Raw genomic sequence first — 23,307 nt, forward strand, 5'->3', positions numbered from 1 at the left:
TTTTGACATTGAACAGCACACACACATGCAATCAAACACATGACGTTTTTTTTTTAGTTCCTTTGAAGTTTCGGTCAACCTGAAAAGCCAAATTATAAAGTTTTGTCGGCCTCTGACGTCACATGACTCAAAGAAGGGAAATCCAATCTCCAATCGATACATTCCCTTTTATGCAAATTACGTTCATTTGGCCCGTAATGGGATAATGCCTAAGGAAAATGGCTCTGAGGTCGCTTCCAAAGTTATATCATAAGATTCTGTGTTACAAATAATGCTACTGTGCAGAGGGGCTGCCTTCACTTTGCACAAGGAAGTGTTTCACTCCCTTTAATCTAATTAATCACCATACTCGTATTTTCAGCAAATCGTGCCGTGTGTGTCTAAGATTAAGGTACAGTGGATTCCCAGATTCTTCAAACTCACGAGAACCCCCCCCCCCCCCAAACAGTAAGATCAATAGTGGCCCTTTAAAAATTCACTGAAAGTGATTCATCTTGACACTGCATCAGGTTTTCCTTTTTCTTTTTTTTATGTTACCCTATAGGTGCCATGGCAACGGTCAGAAAAGAGCTCGCACCCATCCGCCACGGTCACCACCAAGCCTGCGGCCACAGCCTGTAAGCCACAGACCACTAGTGACAACACCACAACAGCCACGGCCCAGCCAGTGACCAACCCAGGGCAGCAGTTCAGCATGGCAGAGCATCCTTCAAACGTATCGCTGAGTGCCCCCTCACAAGCTGGCGGCCAGGACGGCTCCATTTCTGGTGCTCTGATGACGGCATTCGAGCTAGACTCGCACCACCCCAACCTGATGGGACTGCAGAGCTCCGCCCACTTTAACCAAGACCGCCACACCCCCTTCCCCTACTCTGAAGACGGCATGGGGATGGAATACTCCAGCACGTTTCTCTCCCCGCCCCCCAGTGTGGAACAGCGAGCGTCTCAAAGCAGCACGCCCTGCCCGGACGAGAGCGGCTACATGACTATGGATGAACAGGATGTTCGTTCCCCGGGCAACCTCTACTGGCCGCAGCAACAGCAGTATCAGAGTGGAATGATCAAGGATGAGGGTGATGGAGGCTACAGCACGATGTATCCTCATCACATGTACCCTGGTGCGCTGCACTGTGGCGGGTACGGTGCTGCAGGCGGCTACCCCTACACTCACCACGACTCGCACTACCAGACTCTGCACCAGACAGCCACCGGTGGTGTCCCCACCACCACCTCCACCAACAACAGCAACGACATCATCTACTATCCCTTCAACGACTTGATGCAGCTGCACCCAAGCCTCCTCGGCAACGACCAGGACGCTTCCATCAAGTATGTCCACCCGGAGCCTTACCATCAACCCTACCCCCACCAGACAATGACCTACCCCAACCACCCCCAACCCTACCCCCACCCGCCCACCCCTGTCAAGAAACGTGGACGAGGGGGACGGCCGAGGGGAAGTGGGCGGAGTTCTCTGCCCTCGCAGGTCCAGTCCGACCAGGTCACGTCATCACTACAACGCCAGCTTCAAACCCAGACCGGACCCACCCCTAAGAGACAGTATCGCAAACGGACCCCCAACCCTGACGCAAAGAAAAAGCCGACCACCCCCAAAACGCCATGCAGTACCGGCAGCGGCAGCAGCGCGGATGACAAGAAAAACCGCCACAACGAGCCGCTGAGCCAAAGAGCGGTGGGCATCATGCTGGACTGGTACCAGGAGCACAAAGAGAACCCCTACCCCTCTAAAGACGAAAAAGAGAAGATGGCGAATGAAGGGAGGATCAGCACCATGCAGGTCAAGTCGTGGTTCGCCAACAAGCGCAATCGCTCCAACAACACGCGGCCCAAGGTGCAGAAGCGAGCCATGGAGGAAAAGCTGATGCAGATCTACGACCAGCTGTCCAAGACAGAGGGCGCCAACGTCCACGAGGGAGGCAACTCCTTCATCATCAAAGAACTCTCGCAGATTATCCACAAGCGTTTTGAACCTAAGGTTGAACCTAAGATGCCTGGGACGCCGGAGAGCGCCACCTCTGTTTGATGCTAACCCCTGGAAGACTTCGCACAACATTAGGACATGCTATACAGGTTGAAATGCGGTAGATCATGCAGTGAGACTCCATTCAGATTATTGTGGAAAAGCCCGAGCTAAAATGTGTACAGGCCAGAACTTGTTGGTGGTTTCTTGCTGCATGATCTGCTGTATTTCTCTGGTTTTTCTCTATCCAATTTCAAGTGCAATGTTATTGTTAAGGACTTTTAATGTGATCCAATCAATTTATGTTACCGAAATGAAATACAAGGTTACAAACCTGGAATAGCAATGCAATTCTTAAGTTGACATGTGTGCAACATTGTTGCAAATGAATCTGATTCGGCCAGAATTGCTAATACATTGTATGTTGAAGTTTTTTCAAAGTGAAATCAGACCTTTTTTTCACATTCTTTCTCTCAACATTTTATTTATGATCAGCAATAGGCATTCAAGTCTAATCCTTTCCTGACCCTACCCTTTTCTCTTTCCTTCACTCCTTCCTTTCAGCTATCTCATTACAGAAGTCTTTCAATGCTCAACATACTCTCGATTGTAGGAGAAAATGATATATAAATATAGAGAGAGATTTGATAAAGAATGCATTTTTTCCCAAAATACTTTTGAGACAAAACATGCACCTCCCCAGCCTACTGTTGAAAACAATATTGGTAACCACAATGATTACACAGACTGTTGAGATATGAATTGTCATTCTTATCAGTCATTAACTGATTAAGCTTCCCTGGTTTGGAAGAGCTTTTGAATGGTCATTTTCTTATAAATTGTCTTTCTGTTGTATCTTGTCTTCTCTAATTGTATATTGAGGCAAGCCCTTCATTTTGTACAGCAATTAATACTGATTTTATCCCTTGCATGCTTTGTTTAATTTGTGCTATTGTATTTAAAAATTAATTTAACTTTGTTGAAATGATTTGACCCCTTAATTGTAAAACTCCCGTATAATAGGTGCAGATGATTTTGTGTGACTTTTGATTTTGTTGTGTTATATTCAATCTGTTCTTCTATCATATGTTTCTTTGTTATTGGAGGTGAGAAAGTCAGTACTTGTTCAATGAAATATTATTGCCCAGTACTTTGCAAGTCTATCCTGCCCCATGAGTTAACTCATTGTCTCCCAGGTACGGATATATCCGTACCCACTCATATGGCTCTATCTGACCTGGTACGGATATATCCGTACACACAGTCACTTCAGTCGCTTCCTGTAACGTCGATCTAACGTCTGCTTTCCAGCATGTTGAAACACAGTTTCTACACGGTTACTACTATTCTGAGTGACCTGCTGCAGCAGAGCTGGTCGCGGTCAACATAGGTGGGGTAGAAAGTGTTAATGAAAGTGATTGACAGTTAGTCTAAATCGACAGTGATCAGAATTAATCTAGACGATGAATCCCACACATATAAACTCTTACTAATGCCGTAGTAAATTGCAAACTGTCCATTTTTTGCTACACCTGAGATAGCTGCGTTTTTTTTATATATGATTCTGCTCTGCACAAAACACTTATTTTGTTCAATCACTTCAGAACTATAACTATTTTGATTTTTTGGTTTACATGTATTGCCTTTTTGCGTTTCCTTCTTCTTAAAGGCATATGTACTCGATGACTATACACGCTAATTGCTTTACCAACAGCTGGAGACATGCTAAATTAAGTTCCCTGCAAAATATTGTGGTCTAGGACCCCTTCAATGTTGAGATATGTTAATTTTCATTTTGATCTGGATCGTCCTATTTATAGATTTGGCAACACATGTAACGTTGATGCAAGGGAGCTAACACCGCGGCTTTGTTGACATCCTCACTTTTTCAGAGGCTAGAACAAGCTGTAATGCATGTATTATGGTCCGCGCATGGTGACATATCGTCATTATATGGTCTTATGGTGCGTTTGACATCGATTATGGGCAAACTACACTTTGTAAACACGGGAGCGCGTACATATGCCTTTAATATTTTGATGTCTTTTTGACAACTTCCACAATTCATTTCCCTCAAGTACCTGATATCAAGACACATTTTAATATGGCAGCGGCGTTTCGTGTGATTTAATCTCTTCCTTCCGTTTACAAAGAAATATATGACACTGACTGTGAGAAGCACGAGCCATGTTCTATGCTCTCATCTTGGTAAATTTCATAAGGAAAGTGTCTCTTCTTTTCTGTCTCCTGTTTCTTCTAAAGTGTGTAGTTTGTTGACTACTAGAATAAAAAAAACAAGAATGGTAGGCAATTGAAACGTTTATTATTGACAAAACAAAACAATTTACGTAAATGTAAGGTTTTGCTTTGTCAATAATAAACGTTCCATTTACCTACCATTTTTTGAGTCACTTGAGAAAAAGTGACTCTATGTAATCGGTCAGTGTTAGTCTGTCCGGCCGGCCGGCCGTCCAGCCGGCCGGCCGTCCGGCCGGCCGTCCGTAGACACCACCTTAACGTTGGACTTTTCTCGGAAACTATCAAAGCGATCGGGCTCATATTTTGTTTAGTCGTGACCTCCAATGACCTCTACACTTTAACGATGGTTTCGTTGACCTTTGACCTTTTTCAAGGTCACAGGTCAGCGTCAAAGGAAAAATTAGACATTTTATATCTTTGACAAACTTTTCTCGGAAACTATCAAAGCGATCGGGCTCATATTTTGTTTAGTCGTGACCTCCAATGACCTCTACACTTTAACGATGGTTTCGTTGACCTTTGACCTTTTTCAAGGTCACAGGTCAGCGTCAAAGGAAAAATTAGACATTTTATATCTTTGACAAAGTTCATCGGATGTGATTGAAACTTTGTAGGATTATTCTTTACATCAAAGTATTTACATCTGTAGCCTTTTACGAACGTTATCAGAAAAACAAGGGAGATAACTAGCCTTTTCTGTTCGGCAACACACAACTTAACGTTGGGCTTTTCTCGGAAACTATAAAAGTGACCGGGCTCAAATTTTATGTGAACGTGACTCATTGTGTTGTGAATAGCAATTTCTTCCTGTCCATCTGATGCCTCATATAATATTCAGAACTGCGAAAGTGACTCGATCGAGCGTTTGCTCTTCTTGTTAATATTTTTTTTTATCCTGAATTTTGAAACGTTAGCAGTGTATCTGTGTTTGGATTGTAGAGTAAATACTAGAATAAGAACTCTTATGCCACGAATGAAGAAATATGGTTTCGATTGTTTTGGCAGGCAACAAACCATAAGTGATTTTATATATCTTGGGTGGAGGAAGGATTTAATTACTCATATTGAGATGATAAAGTATTGTATTTTTGTTTTGTATCTCTGAAATCTCTGTGTCAATGCTTTGCTATGAGTTGGTGACAGTTTATCCCAGTGACTTTTTGTGATCTACTTGCATCGTTTGTTTTGAATATTTGACTGTTGAGATACCAACTTCAGGTATCTTTCTTTGCCTTAAAAAGAAGGCCAGGCAGTTTTGCAATAAAGTGTGTGTTTCTCGTTACCTATGGTGATTATTTTTGAAACAATGTGCACAGAGCAAATTTTTCACTGATTTTACACGTACTCTGTGATTAAACATGTACTGTGTTTACAATGTTAGATATTGAGCATTTTCAAAAAGATAGCAGATGAGACAGACGCTGAATGAATTAAAGAGCGTAATAATCAATCTGTGAGTCACAGATTCATACCTTTCTGTTGCCAAATCCTTTCCGTTTAATTTTTCTTGTTCTGGTCTCTGATAAACATTTACTATTCTTCTAAACTCCCTGCTTGTGAGCAGTGAGTACTGGGATGGGACGGGGCGGCGTGAGAGCATATTGGGACAAGGTACAAGCGTCGGGACAAGGGACAAGCGTCGGGACAAGGTACAAGCGTCGGGACAAGGTACAAGCGTCGGGACAAGCAAGAGAAAGAGGAGAAGAAGAACAAACAAAAAAAGAACAACAAAGCAAAGCAAAAAAAAATAAAAAACTCCCTGCTTGTGAAAAAAATACAAGTGGTTCACAAGTCAAATGAATACGATTGTTCCATGAGAAACCTGCTATTCTGACTGTTCCTGTGTTGTCACTTTAGAGTTCAGGTCTTTGTTTTCGGAGGCGTTTTTGTTTATTTTTCTCGCTATTCAGGAAATGGAGTTTTCACAGGACGTTGATCATCCACAAGTTTTTGCCAGGAATTATGACTTCTAAACAGAATAATGTTTTTGGTTTGTGTTCCCTTTTTTTACAACCAGTAATTACTTTTAGCAAAATTTGGCAAAGCCAAAGAAGAGATATGTACATACCAGGTCCAATGGTTCATTGTTCTCTACAAAACCCAAAATTGGGAAAGTGGTCTTATTTATTCCTCATTGTCCAGATGATTTGATCCTTGATACTTAAAATAGATATTTTTCGTTTATTTGTTGCAAGCTGGCTCTTGCTGAAAAAAAAATATGTGAAAACATTATTTTGCAGTTCTTTGAAACTGAATTGCGGTTCTTTTTCTTGAGTTATGCATTCTTGTGATTAGTAACTTACATGTACTTATTTTAAATGTGTGTAACTTCATCAACATTTGTTGAAAATGTTGGAAAATATTTTGTCTCCAAGTCATCACAAATAATTGAGGGGGGGGGGGGGGGGGGAAGCTGCATCATAACACATGACACACAGATCTCTGATTTCTGGGAGAAAAAAGGAAGGGGGGAAAGAAACACAGAAAGGGGTCTAAACCAGAAAATGGCAATAATGAGAAACAAAAGCTTTCTTGCCCAATTGCAGTTTTGAAGCAGCGCTATTTTTTGGAAATAAAGTAAACCCAACGTAGCGAAGCAATGACGGAATTTGTTAAAGCTTTGTTGGAATGTGCCATTCAAAACCTCGGGCCTTTGGCTGAGTGGCGTTAACAGTGTGTGACCGTCCATCCGTGCAAATGATAAAAATACAGTGGTTATCCAAGAAGGCAAATACTGGAAAGCCTTCCATTGTTGTTCCTGCTCATTTTGTTTTGTTTGTTTGTCCTCAAAGAAAGGGATCAATGCATTAAGTTGTTTTAGGAGATGATCAAACGCAAAGTGTGTACTGTGCAAAGGAGATCCTTACTCATACAACATTTTCTGTTGTCTTATGATTTTGTGACATAATTTCATGACCTCAACATCATGTGATGGTGTACCCTTGTGGTCTTTGTTTTTCTTACCGTTTGCGAACAATTTGTGATAATTGTGTGTTTTCTTTATGGGTGCACTAGAGAAGATCCACATTCCTCAAAACTTTGACGCCCCTGGTTATTTTTGCATTTTTATCGCAAAGATATAAAATCGATCACGTGTAACTGGGCTCTCAAAGTGATTTTTCTGTGATATCTGATTCGTATTTCATCGTGGCAGACCAAGTGGTATAGAACATGACTTCATTTATTATTATCATTTTTCACCTCAAAAATATTACTTGCAAACATGAATTAATGGTGTTGAGTTTGCTTGTTGATTGAAATGTGCTTATCACTTGAACTCTCTCCCCCTCACACACACATGTTGATTGAAATGTGCTTATCACTTGAACTCTCTCCCCCTCACACACACACATGTTGATTGAAATGTGCTTATCACTTGAACTCTCTCCCCCTCACACACACACATGTTGATTGAAATGTGCTTATCACTTGAACTCTCTCCCCCTCACACACACACACATGTTGATTGAAATGTGCGTATCACTTGAACTCTCTCCCCCTCACACACACACATGTTGATTGAAATGTGCTTATCACTTGAACTCTCTCTCCCTCACACACACACATGTTGATTGAAATGTGCGTATCACTTGAACTCTCTCCCCCTCACACACACACATGTTGATTGAAATGTGCGTATCACTTGAACTCTCTCCCCCTCACACACACACATGTGCATGCATGTGCGCGTGCACCTACACACTCCCACCATTTCTCTCTGGGACTCTTCTGCTTTTATTTGTCGAGAGATACATTTTCTTTTACTTCTTTTGTTAAAACAACTTGTCCAAATGAAAAGCCGTGACTGCTTTAATAGTGACAAAAACTGCTTAAAATGTGCAAAAGGAAAACAAAAACTAACAGAAACACCAGCACATCCATACATCTTGATGTAAACACTTTCACACATTTCCACGCAAGGATAAAAGGAAGATAGCTGTTTCTGGTCCAGTATATACAATAGGAAAAAAAATAAAGAAGCAAAGATTCTCAGACTTGCTGGCTCTAACATAACATACCTGTTCATACCACGCTGCCACCACCATTTCCTGCAAAGCAAAACAAGAAAAATGAAATAGATATGTATACTGGAACCCCCCTTTTAAGACCTCCAAAAAAAGAGAGTTAAAATGGGGGTAAAATAACAGGTTATGAACAAAAAATCTAACAAGTCGCGTAAGGCGAAATTACTACATTTAGTCAACCTGTGGAACTCACAGAATGAAACTGAACGTAGTCCGCCGCTAGTGCAAAAGGCAGTGAAAGTGACGAGCCTGTTTGGCGCGGCAGCGGTTGCGCTGTGCTTCATAGCACGCTTTACTGTACCTCTCTTCGTTTTAACTTTCTGAGCGTGATTTTAATCGAAACATATCATATCATATCTATATGTTTTTGGAATCAGGAACCGACAAGGAATAAGATGAAATAGTTTTTGAAACGATTTCGGAAATTTAATTTTGATCATAATTTTTTTTTATTTTATTTTCAGAGCTTGTTTTTAATCCAAATATAACATATTTATATGTTTTTGGAATCGGAACATGATAAAGAATAAGATGAACGTAAATTTGGATCGTTTTATAAAAAAATATTTTTTTTTACAATTTTCACATTTTTAATGACCAAAGTCATTGATTAATTTTTAAGCCACCAAACTGAAATGCAATACCGAAGTCGGACGTTCGTCGAAGATTGCTTGGCCAAAATTTCAATCAATTTGATTGAAAAATGAGGGTGTGACAGTGCCGCCTCAACTTTTACAAAAAGCCGGATATGACGTCATCGAAGACATTTATCGAAAAAAAGAAAAAAACGTCCGGGGATATCATTCCCAGGAACTCTCATGTCAAATTTAATAAAGATCGGTCCAGTAGTTTAGTCTGAAATGCTCTACACACACACACACATGCACACACATACACCACACCCTCGTCTCGATTCCCCCCCTACGTTAAAACATTTAGTCAAAACTTGACTAAATGTAAAAAAAGGTCTTAATCAATCATTAATGCAGGGGGTTCCACTGTATCTTCACAGTACAAGCTGCATACGTGAATCTACCATGCTTGCTTTTTTATTTTTAAGTCTCTTAGTGTCGAAAGTTGAAAATGAACAGGGGAGGTGCAATAAAAGGCTGACTACATTTGTCCTTTTTCTCTCTCACTCTAATCGACGCAGTTATTTCTGAAAATTGTCTATTATAAAGGAAAACACAGTATAAATGCTGACAGACAAAATTAATAGTGCAACATATCATTTGAACAAACAACGTACCATGTAAATGTAACTGGTGAAGAAGCAGACGATCCCATCTGGAACAATGGCTGACATCTCTACCAGCAGGTTGCCATAGTTACGAATCACAGCTGGAAAAAAAGGATAGCGGTTGTAGGTTGGATTTGAAAAACTAACACTTATAAAACTGAAGAAAATAAGTGCAAAAAACACTAAAAGAAAAATGTAACTGTGCTTGAAATGTTAGGCATGTCTTTACTTTTACATTGATGGTACAATGTATTTTTATTTTTGATCCATTACATATTTCAAAACTTAAGGCCCCCCCCAAAAAAAAGTTTGTTTACGGGATCCCGACCGAACCTATTTTTTTGCGCAACCCTAGACTTTTTTTTTGGCTTTTGGGAGAAAAAATAAAAAATAAAAAAAAAATTAAAAAAATAAGTCTGTTTTTTGGCAAAATAACTTGTATGTTACCGTAAACAGACTATTTTTTGTTGTTGTTGGCTTAAGCTTTATTTGCAGTCTGTCTTTTGGGTTTGTTTGGATTTTGTAACAATTGCTTGTGCAAATCTTAACCAATGAGGCAGAGCGCTATTTTAGGATCTGAGAAACAAAGGGAAGTAAGCTCTCTCCACGCACACGACATGTGCAATAGAGTAAGTGAGAGTTATACGGAACCAGTCTCCTGGCGCCTGAGAGAATAACCAGCATTGAAATGAACATGTCACTTCCATCCTCTATATTGTATGCAAGTCACTTCCATCCTCTATATTGTATGAAAGTCACTTCCATCCTCTATATTGTATGAAAGTCACTTCCATCCTCTATATTGTATGAAAGTCACTTCCATCCTCTATATTGTATGCAAATCACTTCCATCCTTGATATTGTATGCAAGCCACTTCCATCCTCTATATTGTATGCAAGTCACTTCCATCCTCTATATTGTATGCAAGTCACTTCCATCCTCTATATTGTATGCAAGTCACTTCCATCCTCTATATTGTATGCAAGTCACTTCCATCCTCTATATTGTATGCAAGTAGACCCCTTACTTCCCTTTGTTTCTCAGATCATTGTTTTCCCCTGAAAGCGGCATATGGCTGCCTAAATGACGGGGTAAAAACGGTCATACACGTAAAAACCCACTGGTGCTAAAAACACGAGGGCACATGGGAGTTTCAGCCCACGAACGCAGAAGAAGAAGATCATTGTTTGTGCATGCACACATGCAACACAACGATAAACAATGTTGCCAACAACTCACCTATATCTTCACGGGTCTCAAACTTGGATGTCATGGCCACTTGGTCATTGCCCTTACTAACAACCTGAACATACAAACATTTCACCATGCATTTTGATTGTAAGCATCACTACTGTACATTTACATTTAAAAAAAATTTTTTGTACAAACAATCATGCCATTATTGCTTTATACAAACAGTATATATTTTGTCAATGGCACTGTTCCAGCAGTTATTTAGAAAACAGAAAAAGAAAATGTTTCATTCATATCATTGTCATCATGATCACCATTGGCATTAAAGCCTTTGCCCTCCAAAGATTGAAGAGAAAACCATCAAGATCAGTTGAGTTCCTACCCTGGGACAGATGCAGGGCCTTGCAGTGTATTGTATTGTATTGTCAAGATTAGTTAAAGGCTGACATAGTCCTATTTAATTAGTTAAATTACTTCCAGGGCTTTTCCCATCATTGCGGGGATGTATAAATTAAGCTTCCTGAAAAGTTTTAGGTTTGAAGTCCTTACCAATTACGAGAAATAATTAATTCTTTATTGCATTGTTTAGCAACAGTTCTCCAGGACTTGGGCTATTTTTAGACCGTTGACATCACTTCGTGACGTTTCGTGAACCAAAGATGGCGTTTGAGACTGTTCTGTTTACATTCGACACTATCAACACCACTTTGCAATACTGAAATAATTTTTTCTGTGTTCGAAAGCTACAGCCAATCGTTATTATATCCCCTTAGGTACAGTTTTATAACATTATTGGCACATGTAAACAATATGAATTAATTAATGAACGCTACGAATATGGCAGCCTTTAAGCTCCCATCATGGGACATATGCAGGGCCTTGCCATTGTATTGTATTGTATTGTATTGTATCGTATTGCCTTGTATCGTATTGCCTTGTATTGTATTGTATTGTATTTTATTCTACATACGTGAGAGAGACACCCGTGAGATAATTATCGTTCAAATCACATGTGTGTGTATCATGTAAATGAGGTCATGTCAAGCAAGTCTGGCAGGGACCTGTTTTTCCACTGCTCATGATGCCAAAGTCATCGAGACAAACGTCATTATAGACCAAAAAAATTGCGCTCGCTAATTACCCTCGATGAATTTTGAGAACTAACACGTCACGCCAAACTTTCAGTGTGACGTTTCTTTGCTTTGTCGTAATAGATTGCACGAGGCTTTAGAAGATATCGAGGTTCCAAAACAAGCGTCTTCAAGTTAGCTGCCTCGACTGCAGGACATTTTCAGTAAAATACACGTAAGTACAGTATGTAGGATGAACAGAATACTACATGGCTTGCTGTGTCGTACCAGATTTACACTCGTTGCTTTTTCAAATAGTGAACAGCTCGCTTTCGCTCGCAGTTCAATATTTAAAAAAACAAATGGTGTAAATCTGGTACGACACAGCAAGCCATGTAGTATTCTCTATGTATTGTATTGTCAAGATGAGTACAGTTCCTACCATGGGACAGATGCAGGGCCTGGCCAGTGTGTTACATTGTATCGTATTGTATTATATTGTATTGTATTGTATTGTATTGTATTGTATTGTATTGTCAAGATGAGTACAGTTCCTACCATGGGACAGATGCAGGGCCTGGCCAGTGTGTTATATTGTATCGTATTGCATTGTATTATATTGTATTATATTGTATTGTATTGTCAAGATGAGTACAGTTCCTACCATTGGACAGATGCAGGGCCTGGCCAGTGTGTTATATTGTATCGTATTGCATTGTATTATATTGTATTGTATTGTATTGTCAAGATGAGTACAGTTCCTACCATGGGACAGATGCAGGGCCTGGCCAGTGTCATGGTGAAGGTTGCCATGGTGACCGGGTGAAAGTCCAGGATCTTTGGATACATCTCCAAAGGAGACAAAGTCTGCACACACAGAAAAGTAACCAAACCAATTGATGTAGATGTCACAATATTTCAGGCATATGATTCTGTTACTGTAATACATGGCTTTGTAAGTCAGTTTTTCATTAGACTGTGCCATATAACCAGATTATCTACACTACACATTAGATAAAAGTGACAGTTTGTGTGCTCTTCAAAAAAAAGATTACAAATAAAGATATTGAGGAAGAAAAGAACTCTGAGGGAGGGAGGAAGGAGGAGGAGATAAACAGGACAGATAAACAGGACGGATAAACAGGACGGATAAACAGGACGGATAAACAGGACAGATAAACAGGACAGATAAACAGGACGGATAAACAGGACAGATAAGCAGGACGAATAAACAGGACGGATAAACAGGACGGATAAACAGGACGGATAAACAGGACAGATAAACAGGACAGATAAACAGGACAGATAAGCAGGATGGATAAACAGGACGAATAAACAGGACGGATAAACAGGACAGATAAACAGGACAGATAAACAGGACAGATAAGCAGGACAGATAAAATCTGACGAAGCCCCTGTTCTTCGGGTCCAAATTTTCAGATTGAAAAAAAAACAAACTAATTTTGTGCTGTTTGTGAAGTACTTACATGACCAAATAACATGCTTTCAGCTCATGGTTAATCTTCTCATTCATAAATACACAACTCCTTCAAGCATCCATGCCCAGATTTGCTACGCCCTTTCATCTCACCCCTGAAGTGACGACCAGCGTCTGGAATCTGCTGAAGATGGGTTTGACCGCGATGGAGGCATCGAGACAGCTGAGGTGCAGCACCGGGTTGGAGATGGTCGGCGTGCGGTCGTCAAACGGTTCCATGATCAGCATGAACCCTGCCAATGATCAAAATGTTCAAACAAACTAACACAATAAAGACAGCTTTTTTTCCTTTTTATTTTCATGACTTTATTGTCCCAAATGGCTCCATGATCAGCATACACCCTGCCAAATATCACACATTCAACAGTGGCTCCATGATCAACATACACCCTGCCAAATATCACACATTCAACAGTGGCTCCATGATCAGCATACACCCTGCCAAATATCACACATTCAACAGTGGCTCCATGATCAACATACACCCTGCCAAATATCACACATTCAACAGTGGCTCCATGATCAGCATACACCCTGCCAAATATCACACATTCAACAGTGGCTCCATGATCAGCATACACCCTGCCAAATATCACACATTCAACAGTGGCTCCATGATCAGCATACACCCTGCCAAATATCACACATTCAACAGTGGCTCCATGATCAGCATACACCCTGCCAAATATCACACATTCAACAGTGGCTCCATGATCAGCATACACCCTGCCAAATATCACACATTCAACAGTGGCTCCATGATCAGCATACACCCTGCCAAATATCACACATTCAACAGTGGCTCCATGATCAGCATACACCCTGCCAAATATCACACATTCAACAGTGGCTCCATGATCAGCATACACCCTGCCAAATATCACACATTCAACAGTGGAACCACCCTTCTGAGACCTAAACAAAATCTGAGATAATCAGGTCTTAAGAAGGAGGGAGTCTTAAAATAGAGGTACATTTACAGGGGTTAACAACACACATGTAAAACATCGTCAGTGGCCTTCGAAGACCTCGTAACTTACATTTTCCTGATTTTCGGATTTTTGCATGGTTCCGTCCCTTGATTTTTATCCTATCATCTGTGAAAAGCTTGTAACTCTATCTATTTTGCAAAGGTCTTTTTCCCCTGATTTTAAAAACCTCGTATTGCCGTTGAGTGTTGAGACATTAGCGACATTAGCGGGAAAACCTCGTATTGTCTGTTTGAATCGCTGCGAGTCTGTTGAAAATCCTCGTAATTGTTCCTTAAATTCAAAACAAAAAAGTTCAAAACAAAAAAGTGAAAACCTCGTATCTACACGTTTTGATCTGGTGAAGAGGAATTTGAATTTTAAAACACTCATTATCTCAGAACTATGATTTTGAAGATACAAGGTCTTCGAAGGCCACTGACGAATTATGGTCTTCAAAGGGAGGAAGTCTTATATTGGGGAGTCTTAAAATAGAGGTACATTTACAGGGGTTAACAACACAAATGTAAAACATATGGTCTTCAAAGGGAGGAAGTCTTATATTGGGGGGTCTTAAAAAGGGGGCGGGGGGTCCACTGTAACACAATAAAGACAGATATTTGATGTTCATTACTTCATGGGTCCCAAATGAAAACTGTTAACAGCTAATTAAGGTTGTGGTTTTGCTGCTCAAGTAAAAAAAAAAGATTGGTTGCAGTGGAACCCTTTTATTGAGACCTTTTCTGGTAAACACCCATTTTAAGACTTTAAAAAAAATCTGAGAAATCTGATCTTAAAATGGAGTGTCTTAAAATGTAGGTCAATTTACAGAGGTTATGAACACAAAAATGTGAAAAAGCAAGGTCTAACAAGGGGGTTCCACTGTATGTGTTATTGTGAGCTGCTTACCTTTCGTGTAGGTGCTGACAAGAGTGGCAAAGTTTGCCACCACCGACAGAGCCGAGTAGTCCTTCAGATCTGTCAACTCCAGTGTACGCATCAGCGAGTGAAGCCTCTCTGCACAGAATCTGCACAAACAAACTATTTTGTCATGACATTTTTTGGGGAAATAAAAATCATATTTTTGGGGGGGGTAAGAACTGAGAAGAAAAAAACCTTCTAACAAAGAATCTAAAAAAAAAGTGGAAGCACTAAGACAGACACCATAAATGCCAAAGAAAATTGTGTAGCATTCTTGTACCAACAGGTAGCTTTATCACATCCTCTTGCTTTCACTCCTTACACTGGTGTCTGTAACACATGTTACATAGCCACTGGTGAATTAACCCTTACACTGGTGTCTGTAACACATGTTACATAGCCACTGGTGAATTACCCCTTACACTGGTGTCTGTAACACATGTTACATAGCCACTGGTGAATTGCCCCTTACACTGGTGTCTGTAACACATGTTACATAGCCACTGGTGAATTACCCCTTACACTGGTGTCTGTAACACATGTTACATAGCCACTGGTGAATTACCCCTTACACTGGTGTCTGTAACATGTTACATAGCCACTGGTGAATTAACCCTTACATTGGTGTCTGTAACACATGTTACATAGCCACTGATGAATTAACCCTCACACTGGTGTCTGTAACACATGTTACATAGCCACTGGTGAATTAACAGAAACAAAAATAAAGAAAATCGGTCATATAGGTTTTCGCATCCATGGGAGGTAATCGGAACCGACCAAACAGACTGAGCCAGTAGCGCGACATATGTCGTGACAACCAGGTGACAGTATACGTAAAGTAGCACGACATATGTCGTGACAACCAGCCTAAGGGTTAACAAACACACATTAAAAACAAGTCGCGTAAGGCGAAATAACAACATTTAGTCAAGCTGTCGAACTCACAGAATGAAACGGAACGCACTGCCTTTTTTCACCAAGACCGCATACTCGTAGTTTCGTCAGTCCACCGCTCGTGGCAAAGGCAGTGAAATCGACAAGCCAGAATTGTGCGGTAATGGTCGCGCTGAGCAGGATAACACGCTTTTCTGTATCTCTATTCTTTTTGGCGTACTGAGTTTGTTTTTAATCCAAACATATCTTATCTATATGTTTTTTGAATCAGGGACCGATAAGGAATAAGATGAAATTTTAAATCGATTTTGGAAAATTAATTTTAATCATAATTTTCATATTTTTAATTTTCAGAGCTTTTTTGTAATCCAAATATAACATATGTTTATGCTTTTGGAATAAAAAAATGACAAAGAATAAGATGAAATTGTTTTTGGATCGTTTAATAAAAAATTAATTTTAATGACAAGTTTCCGATTTTTAATGACCAAATTCATTAATTATTTTTTAAGCCACCAAGCTGAAATGCAATACCAAAGTTCGGCCTTTGTCGAAGATTGCTTTGCCAAAATTTCAATCAATTCGATTGAAAAATGAGAGTGTGACAGTGCCGCCTCAACTTTTACAAAAAGCCGGATATGACGTCATCAAAGGTATTTATCAAAAAAATTTAAAAAAACGGCCGGGGATATCATTCCCAGGAACTCTCATGTCAAATTTCATAAAGATCGGTCCAGTAGTTTAGTCTGAATCGCTCTACACACACACACACACACACACACACACACACACACACACACACACACACACACACACACACACACACACACACACACACACACGCACACACACCATGACCCTCGTCTCGATTCCCCCTCAATGTTAAAACATTGAGTCAAAACTTGACTAAATGTAACTAACTCGTCACAAAATACCCCCTAATCACTCAAACTACAGATCACCCTCCTGAGAGGTTTTCGCTCAGTCTAGACTTTCTGAGAGCAGTCACGCAGAAAAGAGGGCGAAGTCTCAAAAACGACATGCAGTACATGTACACACTAATCCTCCAAGCTACAGATCACCTACCTGAGAGGTTTTCGCTCGATGCAGACTTTCTGAGAGCAGTCACGCAGAAAAGAGGGCGAAGTCTCAGAAACGACATGCAGTACACGTACACACTAATCCTCCAAGCTGCAGATCACCCTCCTGAGAGCTTTTCACTCAGTGCAGACTTTCTGAGAGCAGTCACGCAGAAAAGAGGGCGAAGTCTCAGAAACGACATGCAGTACATGTACACACTAATCCTCCAAGCTGCAGATCACCCTCCTGAGAGCTTTTCACTCAGTGCAGACTTTCTGAGAGCAGTCACGCAGAAAAGAGGGCGAAGTCTCAGAAACGACATGCAGTACATGTACACACTAATCCTCCAAGCTGCAGATCACCCACCTGAGAGGTTTTCGCTCGATGCAGACTTTCTGAGAGCAGTCACGGAGGAAAGAGGGCGGAGTCTCGGACACGACATGCTGAATGCGCAGCCTGGTCTTGAGGTACTCCACGAAGCGTTTCATGAAGCTCAGGAAGTGGTCAGCGTTGCGGATGTTGCCTGGAACGGCCTCTGCAAAACAAAAGCAAATAAATGAAAAGGACATTTTTTCTTTGTCTTATATTCAGATGATAAAGTTGTATTGTATTGAATTGAATTGAAAAGATCAAGGCACTACAGACTCAGAAAATGATGTAAGATAAGCAACAACACACTGGGTGAAATAAAACACAAAAACCACACACAAGAAATAAACACGTCGAATGCAATGTATTGTGCCCAACTTCTCCCACAATGCCACCCCCCCCCCCCCCACACACACACACATATCTGATTCAGAATAAAACTGTGGAGCTTTCTTCCTTGGCTTTTCTTTGTACTGACATATTTGTCATAGTTTTACAACCAAGCATCAAATCCTCTTCTATAATATATTCTCACATAATACTCATTCACACACATGCATGCACGCACGCGCGCGCACACACACACACACACACACAGAAAACAATAGCGTATCAAACAGTATTACCTTGTAAAATTTCATCTGGCAGCACTGAAAAGATACAAAAGACACATTTCAGTTCAATCCCAACTAGTCATACCTTCAAAATCGTTTAGTCAATACTCTTGTTTTTAACGCTGCTTTTAGTTTGAAACAAATGAAAAATGCCACATATTCAGTAATAATACAAGTTTGCAAGTCAATTTACTCCACATTCATATGCCCAGTGCTTAATAATATCGGTCTCTCAGTGCAACTTTTTAAACAGAACAACAGTCATACAGCCCAGACAATCTCAAGCTTTGACAGAACCTGTAACCAAACAAGTGAAGAAGACAAGAGGCGAAGCCTTCAAGGCTCACGTAAGAAATCGACAAACAGTAACACAAACTCAATCACTCCGTCACACATACACACATACACACACACACACACACACACACACACACACACACACACACACACAGAAAGAGCATAGGTGAAACTGTGCAAGAAAGCGAGACACTAGATCTGTCTGTCTGCATGTAGCCTACTTACTGGGACACGACTGCCAACTAGTCTCGGCCCGCTCAAAATAATAATGACCGAGACTTTCAGTACTGCCTTCGCGTGACGTCTAACCCTCTTACGTCATAATGTGACGTCAATGTAATGTGACGTCTTCAAATGTTAGTTTCTACCACAGACATCCACACGCACGCACGCACGCACATACGCACATACGCATGCACGCACAGACAGACAAAGTTACGATCGCATAGGCTACACTTACGTGAGCCAAAAAGCATACACAGCTGCGTCTGGGTATAAACAACTATGTCACGTTCCCCACACAATTAATTAGATAGGACATGGAATGAACAAACCAAGATGTCTCTTCTTGACCCTCCCATCTACGTCAAAAGCAAAGCCAAGTTCGAGAAGACGTCATTGATGCAAATAATGGCGTCACACAAAAATTCTGCCACTTCTTATGCAAGTCTCCTGAGGAAATGACAAAGTATTTGGAGAAAAATGTTTGTCTCTGTCATTTCGTCATATCAGTAGTGGAAAAATATTCGTAAGTTCACCACCAGGCTGTGCATGTAGCGTTATCGTATCTCCTTAAAATACTTTTTAAAAAAGAGGACAGCAACAAACCCACAACCCACAGTCTCTTGCACAGGAAGGCAAAGCTTCAAGCAAATGATGAGCCATACCTGGGTTTGCCAAGACAACATCCGTTTCCCTGGCAACCTGAGCGTCCTTGAGTCCCTGCACCATCCTCTCGTACTCCTTCTGGATTCTCTCCTCGTCCACATTTTTCATTCTGTCAAAAAATATTAAATATGTTATTTGTATTTTTGACCAAAACATGACATTTTACACAGATCGAGACAGTCAGTGTTCCTCCGAGACCGCGCCAGAGGTCGAGGTGAACAATTACCATAAATATCTGTGTAAAATGTCAGGTGCATTTATGTATCTATCTATATATACGACTTGTGTCTGTGTCTGTGTCTGTGTGTGTGTGTGTGTGTGTGTGTGTGTGTGTGTGTGTGTGTGTGTGTGTGTGTGTGTGTGTGTGTGTGTGTGTGTGTGTGTCCGCGATGCACGGCCAAAGTTCTCGATGGATCTCTTTCAAATTTGGTGGCCATATTCAGGTACACCCCGGACACAACCTGGTCGATGAGATATTTCAACACGTGCTCTCAGCGCGCAGCGCTGAACCGATTTTGGTTTTTCTCTGGATCCATTCCCAGTAACTCTTCCTTATCTTCTCCAGTGTTTTCAGCGTTTATCTCCCTTCCTTCGTGTGGCGTCAATCCATATTCCCGTTTCTATTTTTAGAAGGTCACTGTCGACAACGCTCAATCCATATTCCCGTTATATTATTTTTAGAAGGTCACTGTCCCGGCAAAGCCGGGTATTACTCTTCTCCAGTGTTTTGCGCGTTTATCTCCCTTCCTTCGTGCAGTAAGCCGGCAAAGCCGGCGTACACCCGGCCGGGTATTCGGCTCGACTTCTTCCCGGCGAAGCCGTACCCGGCGAAGCGGGTATTCATCTAGTCCTTAAATAAAGGAGCAAACAATGATCAGGTGTGAACACATGCACAAACAGACTCACGCTGTCAGGAAGTTGTTTTCGTTTAGCACATAACACTACAAAACTAACACAGACAAGGCTTTTAAAAAAGAAATCATGTCATACAAGTGGAACATGAAAATCAAGGTGTTGTAGCATCTCGTACCTTTTGACTTTGCTGGTCAGATCGTCAATGTTTTGTGAGCATCTGTCAATGGTTTTCCTGGTGAGTTTCACACTCATAGACTCAATGCACACATTGTCTGAAAAAGAAAATCATTGAATTAAACTCACACATAGAAAGCACACACAATTAGAACCATTTGGCGGAGGCGACCACGGTGCAAGGGAAGCTCTATGGCAGTCTGGACGACCTACAGCGCACGGCAACATTTGCGCGGAGAACAGGCGTTTCCATCTGAGTGATCGACAAGAAGAAGAAGAAGAAGAACCATTTAAACCGATCATATTATGTTTGCAGTATCTATTTATTTACTGGGTTTATAGCATTACAACAACTCCGCTGAAGTGCAGAGTGAATAAGACATGGGGACAGTCGTAATGGCCTAGTGGACAAGACGTCGGCCTCCCATGCGCAAGGTTGAGTGTTCAAATCCCGGCAGGCCTGGTGGGTTAAGGGTGGAGATTTTTCAATCTCCCAGTGTGCGCAGAAAAGATCCTGTAATACAGTTGAAACCCCATTTTAAGATCCCCCAATTTAAGACTCCCTCCTTTTTAAGACCACAGTTTGTTTTATTTCCTATTCATAACCTGTGTAAACTTACCCCCAATTTAAGACTCCCTCCTTTATAAGACCACAGTTTGTTTTATTTCCTATTCATAACCTGTGTAAACTTACCCCCAATTTAAGACTCCCTCCTTTATAAGACCACAGTTTGTTTTATTTCCTATTCATAACCTGTGTAAACTTACCCCCAATTTAAGACTCCCTCCTTTATAAGACCACAGTTTGTTTTATTTCCTATTCATAACCTGTGTAAACTTACCCCCAATTTAAGACTCCCTCCTTTATAAGACCACAGTTTTTTTTATTTCCTATTCATAACCTGTGTAAACTTACCCCCAATTTAAGACTCCCTCCTTTTTAAGACCACAGTTTGTTTTATTTCCTATTCATAACCTGTGTAAACTTACCCCCAATTTAAGACTCCCTCCTTTATAAGACCACAGTTTGTTTTATTTCCTATTCATAACCTGTGTAAACTTACCCCCAATTTAAGACTCCCTCCTTTATAAGACCACAGTTTTTTTTATTTCCTATTCATAACCTGTGTAAACTTACCCCCAATTTAAGACTCCCTCCTTTTTAAGACCACAGTTTGTTTTATTTCCTATTCATAACCTGTGTAAACTTACCCCCAATTTAAGACTCCCTCCTTTATAAGACCACAGTTTGTTTTATTTCCTATTCATAACCTGTGTAAACTTACCCCCAATTTAAGACTCCCTCCTTTTTAAGACCACAGTTTGTTTTATTTCCTATTCATAACCTGTGTAAACTTACCCCCAATTTAAGACTCCCTCCTTTATAAGACCACAGTTTGTTTTATTTCCTATTCATAACCTGTGTAAACTTACCCCCAATTTAAGACTCCCTCCTTTATAAGACCACAGTTTGTTTTATTTCCTATTCATAACCTGTGTAAACTTACCCCCAATTTAAGACTCCCTCCTTTATAAGACCTCATTTTCTTAGATTTTTGGAGGTCGTAAAAGTGGGGTTCCACCGTACAGTATTTCTTTTTCTCTTCTCCTGAAGAAACTTCATTCATACTGCCATTTCGCCTCCTTATTGCCTCACAGGCTAAGAGCGGCACAACCGTCAGACGCTGAAGAAGAAGAAGAATCTGCTCACCAATGTTGTGAGCCTCATCGAAGACCACGACGGCTTTCTTGGACAGGTCCTTGGACACCTGCTCGGCCACCTTGGGGTCCAACAGGTAGTAGTAGCTGTACACTATGGCGTGTGCACTTTGTAGCTGAAACAGCAAAACAATTCACAGTAAAAACATCACTGTAAGACAAGCTAAGCTAAGCAGAAACAAAAAGCCCAATAGGCTAACAGCAAGTCTTAAGTTGTCATTGAAGTATAGGTAACTAAACAACAAATTGTCGTCATGTCTAAACAGTTCAATGCTATGATCTTGAGTGGAAAACTCATGGAAAGCCAAGAGAGAAAAACCTGCAGTGATGAATCAAAATCCTCTAGAAGTGATAGATTAAGTCATCCCAATGACCAGTGCAGAAGCACACACAAAATAAATAAATAAAATCGAGATGAAGAAAAAGGCTAATTAATACACTGATACAGATAGCTGGAAAGCAGGGTGGAAATGTAGTTAAGATAAGGCACAGTGGAACCCATCTTTAAAGACACCCCCCCCCCCACCCCCCCCATTGTATGACTACCCCATTTTAAGACCTTATCAGAGTTTTGGTTCACAAAACATGTAAATTTACCACCTTTTTAAGACCTTATCAGAGTTTTGGTTCACAAAACCTGTAAATTTACCACCTTTTTAAGACCTTATCAGAGTTTTGGTTCACAAAACCTGTAAATTTACCACCTTTTTAAGACCTTATCAGAGTTTTGGTTCACAAAACCTGTAAATTTACCACCATTTTAAGACCTTGTCAGAGTTTTGGTTCACAAAACCTGTAAATTTACCACCATTTTAAGACATGTTTTTCTCAGATTTTTGTAGGACCAAAAAGGTGGTACAGATATAATTACCGCATGTCGGGCGAGGAAGTATGGGCAGTAACCTTTCTCTTTGCCGTATTCTTTCAGATCATCCTGAAATGCAAACACAATGAAACATTCAGCGTCATCAGCCTTCATGGTCAACACACTGAGTTACTGACTTAAAACTGTGAACTAAAGCAGTAAATAACCAAAATGTTGGTTACACCTCAACACGCACACGCCTGAGTATTTGTTTTGTTTATTTGTTGCTTAACGTCCAGCCGACTACGCAGAGCCATATCAGGACGAGGAAGGGGGGGATGAAGGGGGCCACTTGTCAAGCGATTCCTGTTTACAAATGCACTAACCCATTACTTGTGTCCCAGCAGGCTTTAGTAAAACTAAATTAATACCTACTGGAAGATTACCAGTTT

At 40.7% G+C, this 23,307-nt stretch overlaps 1 protein-coding gene across 1 annotated transcript in view; it reads right to left on the minus strand.

Annotated features, from left to right (window-relative positions):
• Positions 1-23,307, minus strand: part of LOC138952290 (general transcription and DNA repair factor IIH helicase subunit XPD-like) — a 60,423-nt gene that overhangs the window by 29,367 nt on the left and 7,749 nt on the right. Inside the window, exons 8-19 of the mRNA XM_070323923.1 lie at positions 22,922-22,984; positions 22,043-22,166; positions 20,333-20,429; positions 19,302-19,411; positions 18,130-18,153; positions 17,501-17,669; positions 15,146-15,264; positions 13,362-13,501; positions 12,536-12,637; positions 10,746-10,809; positions 9,515-9,606; positions 8,260-8,289 (exon numbers count right to left, since the gene is read on the minus strand). Of these exons, the coding sequence (XP_070180024.1) occupies positions 8,260-8,289; positions 9,515-9,606; positions 10,746-10,809; positions 12,536-12,637; positions 13,362-13,501; positions 15,146-15,264; positions 17,501-17,669; positions 18,130-18,153; positions 19,302-19,411; positions 20,333-20,429; positions 22,043-22,166; positions 22,922-22,984 (1,134 nt within the window). The remainder of the gene's footprint in view (positions 1-8,259; positions 8,290-9,514; positions 9,607-10,745; positions 10,810-12,535; positions 12,638-13,361; positions 13,502-15,145; positions 15,265-17,500; positions 17,670-18,129; positions 18,154-19,301; positions 19,412-20,332; positions 20,430-22,042; positions 22,167-22,921; positions 22,985-23,307) is intronic.

This window comes from Littorina saxatilis, linkage group LG17 (assembly GCF_037325665.1).
Source record: "Littorina saxatilis isolate snail1 linkage group LG17, US_GU_Lsax_2.0, whole genome shotgun sequence".
In the NCBI taxonomy this organism is placed as follows: Eukaryota; Metazoa; Mollusca; class Gastropoda; order Littorinimorpha; family Littorinidae; genus Littorina; species Littorina saxatilis.